The 6,000-nt window shown below is 36.0% G+C and overlaps 1 protein-coding gene across 1 annotated transcript in view; it reads right to left on the bottom strand.

Moving 5' to 3' along the window:
- Positions 1–6,000, bottom strand: part of LOC131221873 (probable glycosyltransferase At5g20260) — a 28,948-nt gene continuing 22,948 nt past the window's right edge. Inside the window, exons 3-4 of the mRNA XM_058217172.1 lie at positions 2,531–2,885; positions 1–723 (exon numbers count right to left, since the gene is read on the bottom strand). Coding sequence (XP_058073155.1) covers positions 61–723; positions 2,531–2,885 — 1,018 coding nt within the window. The 3' untranslated portion in view covers positions 1–60. The remainder of the gene's footprint in view (positions 724–2,530; positions 2,886–6,000) is intronic.

Here is a 6,000-nt window from a genome sequence, read left to right as displayed (position 1 = left end):
ACTTGAACCATGTATATATACTTCATTTTCAAACCAAAAAATACATAGGCCACAATGTAATCAATATGGAAGGCGAAGATTAAGCCTCCTTAACCACACAGAGTGAAGTACCATGTGGGTCACATCAAACCTTTCGGCGGGCCGATTAAGCACAAAGTGCCGTTGTGCATGAATCACCCGCCTCTGCAACGTTAGATATCTACGACTTGAAATCCCTTGCAATATCACTTTGATGTCCGGTATCCGATCTACCGGTATCTGAATAGAGAACTTACTCCAGTCTAATACATCACTAAATGGAAGAACATAGTGATCAGAAATTATCACAGGAATGCAACCCGCACTGATTGCTTCGACCACTCGAGGGCTTGCAACTTCATATCCACTAGGGCATAAGCAGAACTTGCTTTGGCTTATTAATTTAGTGTAGTCGACGCCTTTTGGGAGGTACTCATGAACTTGGATATCCTTGTCTTTGTCTTTCCAATGCTCTAGTAGGACTTTTCTAATGTAACCATGAGAACCGCCTGCGAAGAATGCGAGGATGGACCGTCTTGAAGGGGATTGTCCAAAGCTTGGTTTTGGAAGGCGTCCAAAACGGATGTTGATTTCGGGTAATGTTACATCTCTATCAGGTTTGAATCCTTCAGAGGTGTTGGCATTGCAAAGAACTCTAATGAAGTTCCGGTATAGCTCGGGGTTTGCAGTTGAAACATCAGGTGCCTGTAAAACACATAGGAAATGGTTTAAGTACAATACTGATGGTTTATTAATTTAGAAGTAACCCACCAAACCATTTCAATGAAAGTGTGTGATTATTCCTCCCATTAAAATAAAACAATGCTCGTATTCAACAGCTACTAGTAAGAGTTTTCAAGGTGGCCCATCTATGGTGGGACCTACTTGAATGCATTGAATAGTTTTACCTCTCTATAAACTAGTTAAAGATGTACATGAACTTCTTGTGGAAGGAACCAAGCAGGAGTGATTGGTCCATCTAAAGAACATTGAAGTAAGGGACCCACCTAAGAAAGGAAAGTTGAACGTATAACTCTTTTGAAGGAGAAATCAGTGACTTCTTAGTTGATATATTGGTAGAAATCCACTGAAGCAAGAATCAAAGTATCATTTGAGTGTTATTAATAGCAGCAAGTATCTATTGTAATTCATTCATCTAGTATCTAGTGGCATTTAACCTTAGTATGATAGAGAATTCCTCTGGGTCCTACTCATGGTTCAGTGGTAGACTGTGAGTTTCAACACGGAGATTATGAGAGTACCCATGTGGTGTGTGTGGGGTGTGAGTGTGTATTTATAATAAAAATAAATAAAAATAAATAAATAAGAAGGAGAAGAAGAATATGAAATTCTATTCCTCTAAATTTGTTGAAAGAAGGCCCTTCAGTTGGCATATGTAGAACTGTACACGAGACAAGTTAGCTTGGTCGACTCGTTTCGGATTGAAATTGAATTCAGACTGAATCGGTTTTTGGAGATATGCCCGAGCTTGACTCAACTCAGATCGAACCTGGACTTTACTCGACTTGGCTTGGTGACTCAGTCATTTTGATCTTGATGCTGCTCGTCGAGTGTTTGATGAAATGCCTCAATGAAAAATTGTTTCTTGGACTGCCTTCATATCATGTATTCTTGAAATGTGTATTCAAAGGAAGATTGAAGAAACAAATCCCTACCAAAAAACTTCATATTATAGGATCGCCCTTGTATCTTAAAATTGATGTTGCTCGCCAAGTGTTTGATGAAATGCTTGCAAAGGGTTCTTATTAATTTACATTCGAAGTATGGGAGATTGAAGATACAATCTATGTATTGAAGAAAATATCACACAAGCTCGAACTCAGCTTCAACTGGCCCGAGCTGCTGATCGAACTGAACCGAGCTGCCTAGTCTAGCACGAGGACCAAATCGAGCCAATCTCAAGCTGAGGTTGGCAGCTGGTCGAGCCACGGTTCGACTCGTGTACATCTCTAGGCATATGTATCACCAAAACTTGATAGGACCATGTCAGACCCATTATAATTGACATTTGATCATAGAAAAAGACCATTTTAATCCTGTATGGGAGAGGATAGTGTTAGGTTTTGGGTTTGGGATAAGAGAGAAGTAAGGATTAGGATTGCGTTTTGGTCAATACTATTATCTTTTGAAAAGATTCTGCTAACCTACCTATATTTACCTTTTGTCTAAAACATTAATGTCATTAAGGCGAGTGTTTTCTATTTCTTCTGAAAATAGTCACGAGGGATGGTGTTATTTATCTTTAGGTCAATAGGGAGAATGTTATATATCAATACTTGTAGAGTATTTGAGGATTCATGCATCCATGACGAATTTAAATGTTGTGCATTTGCATAGAGATTTATCCCTAATCCAAATGTACCACATTCTTTTATAGCGATACCCATGTTTTCATTGCATCATTCGGCATGGTACATTGGAAGACTTTTTTTTTTTAAAAAAAAAAATTTTAAAAATGCTAACATGGGAAGGAATTTAAATATTTGCTTACCCAATCATGGCAAGAGACCATAAAGTGGTCAGCCCCTTTGCTTCTATTCCAGTAGGGGTATTTAGTGGACACAACACCAATGTAGTCAGTGACCAAACGTTGGAGGGGTTCCCTTGAATAGGAGACAAGGGGCCTGTAGAGGAACCCTATGACCTTGGCCACACTGAAAGGTAGGAAGAAGGCATGCGCCTCATCAGGATGGTGGGCCGCAAATCGGCTCTTGCCACTCTCCATCTCATCGATGAACTGCCCTTCCGTAGCGTAGATGTTGTTCAATGGTCCATCATGGACAAGGGGCGGCTCTCCTTCTCTATATGTCCATACTTTGAATCTCCTTTCCATCTCAATGTAACTCCTGTTATGCACATACATCAGTTCATCTATGTAAACTTCATGCTTCTAGTGTCTAGTTCTAGAAGCAAGTCATTTGCAAAAATCATGCCAATCAGATGATCCTAACACCCTATCAAATAGCATAAAAATGGAGTGGTAAGATTGAGTGGAGAAACAAAATAGATCCAACAATCATCTTAAAACATCTACTTCATAGATCCAACTTTTTATTGCTCATGATTCCCGAGTAGCACTTGGATTTGATGATTCAAACTATGTGATTTGTGGTTTCTAAACTATAGATGGGCGGTTGTAATAAATTGGCATCATTTAAAAGGCCAGGATCATCCAGTTAGCCTAATTCTTGCACTATATCTTTCACCCAATGGTACCATTGAATGAACTGTCCCAATTGATGGTTAAGTCACTAATGTAATGTCCATCATTGCCTAACAAAAGTGATTCTTTAGATTCATAAGCAATTAATGATGGGCCTAACAAATAGATGGATCAAATAATTGATTGGAACTATTTTCATATAAACAATCTTGACCGTTCATATTAAAGGACATTAGAATGGTTATCTTTGTCAATTGGTCTGATGTTTGTGTGTAACGTATCCCCATAGTTGAATTAGCATGTGTAAGAGATTTAAATTGTCTGTTAGGTGTGGGCCAGGACATGTTGGTTCATCAATGGTCCATATGTATTCCGCCTGATGAGAGGGAAGCACTGATGGAGTCCCAACTAATGGACATGTTAGATCTCATATAATGTTAAACGTTGTCACACCAAACTACTTTCAAGATGTGTACTACAATAAGAAAAACTTCACTACTTCGGCAGTGTCATAGTTCTACTAGGGCACTAATACTTTAAGGTAGGTGGCCTATTCTCACCTTTCAGTTAAAAAAGGAAAAAGTAAAAAAGAAAAGAAAAGAAAAAAGTACTAATACATATGAATCTGGATCCTCTTATTGTGACAAGTAGAAAAATCATGTTTTCCTGCATTGTGAATGGTCCACATCAGTGATAACGTTGTCAGCACCATTGCATTAAATGCAGTAACTCATGATGTGGCCGTTTACTGGTCATTTAGTAGACAGGGCAATGAAAGCTAGCTAGTGGTCTTAATTCAGTATACAAGTGTTCATGAACTCCTTAATTACCGACTGTTAAATCAATCTGATTTATGAGTTACATGCTATGTACAGTCGGTCCCACAACTTTGGAGGTTTAATTTGAATTGGTGTTGATAGCAATAGAAATTCTAAATTCCTGTGTGTCAAACATCAATCTTCTTGAGCATCAACTAGTGTGGATATATAGAGATATTGGAGTAATTTGATATAATGCACGTGGATGGAGATGAGAGGAAATAGGAAAAAGGAGAGGAGAAAATATAAGAATTCTTTTAGGTGTGCCTAATAGGCCAATGGTTTAGATGTACGTTAGTAATCCTTAGTTTAAGTTAATGAGATTGGAACTAGTTATATTAGCCAACATGGTAACCTTAAACAGTGAAGATTTTTATGAATTTAGATGTGATATTAAGGTACAGGAGTAGGGTTGTATATAGTTGTGTCTGTGTTCAATGAGAATAGTGAAAAAATATTAATAATTACCATTTTGTATGGATGTAAATAGTGTGGAGTAAACAATACTAGTGATGTAAGGCTAAGAGACCCATCTCACTCATAGGTGTTAAGTGTCTTTAATTTATATGATTAGTATCGGTTAGATTCATGTTCAGGAGAGTCACTTGCATGTTATGACTTCCTTATACAGGAGAAGTAATATGATGTGATCGATTCTCATTAGGATTGATTTGTTGGGCCTATTTTTGTCTTGAGTAGTTCAATTGAAGACTCCAATAAATTGAATTTTTTTAATGAATTTTGTCTGATATTCAAGAACTATTTATATTAAACATCTATGCTAATGTGAGTGTATTATGCAATCAAGTAAACATTTCAACTCAATACAATTTAGTTCTCCTTTTAACTAGGTCCAATTATCCAAAAATCAAAGGATCCATGAAGATAGTCCTGGAGATCATGAAAATTGAGATTGCCCTAAAAGAAAAGAAGAAATACATAGTAAGTAGGGTAAGGTACATAGTACCCATTTAACAACCTCGATACAAAGGTATAATGAAAAAAGGATAGAAAACAAGGTTATAAGATGTAATCTTTTGGTTCTACAGTTGAAAATCAACATGAAGAAGTTAAATAAAAAAAGTGAAAAAGGAAGGATATTTGCTTTCTTTTGCAAAGAGTCGGGCCATTAGTAGATAAACTATATTAAGTTTAAACAGTGGCTCATAAAGAAAGATAAGGACCATGTCCTGGTCTGTTTTAGATCTAATATGATAAACATGTTAGTAGATTCCTAGTGGATAAATTAAGTACAACTATTCATATTTGAAGTTTCATACAAAAAATGTTGCAAAGCTAGTCACCAACTAATCCAAAGCGATTAGAATGCATATGCAATAGTGTTGAAGCAGTTGTAGAGCCAGTCGGAGTCTTCAAGATTATGTTGAAGTCGGGTCATGTATTAGATCTAGTAGATACATTTGTGTACCTTCCATAAGGCACAATTTAATTTCATTTCTCAATTAGATAAATCTGATTATATATTTTAATTCAAGAATAAAAAGTTTAGTATCTATTACAATTCAAATGTGATTAACATTAGTATTATAGTTAATCACCTATATCAATTGGACTTAAATACCTCACATGTATATAATGTTAATGCTCTACATGAAAAAAGGTAGGATTTAAAATTATATTATATTATAAAAATTCTTTCATATTGTGGCATAAACAATTAAGTCATATTTCTTATGAGATATTAAAAATAACTGTGCGAAAAAAATTCTTCATTCTCTTGACTTCTTCGCCTTTAAAGTGTGTACTAATTGTTTAAATGATAGATAGACCAGAATTAGGAAAAGATATGCAATTAAGAGGGTATAACTCTTCGAGGTGATACACACACACACACATTTGCAGTCCATTCCCTAGTCTCTACAACATGTTACAGTGTATAAAAATATTTTATCACTTTTATAAATGACTATTCTTGTTTTAGATACCTTTATCTTATAAATGAATGATCAAATGCCCTTG

Source organism: Magnolia sinica, chromosome 12 (genome assembly GCF_029962835.1).
Source record: "Magnolia sinica isolate HGM2019 chromosome 12, MsV1, whole genome shotgun sequence".
Lineage (NCBI taxonomy): Eukaryota > Viridiplantae > Streptophyta > Magnoliopsida > Magnoliales > Magnoliaceae > Magnolia > Magnolia sinica.
This window is presented reverse-complemented; position numbering and strand designations above follow the sequence as displayed.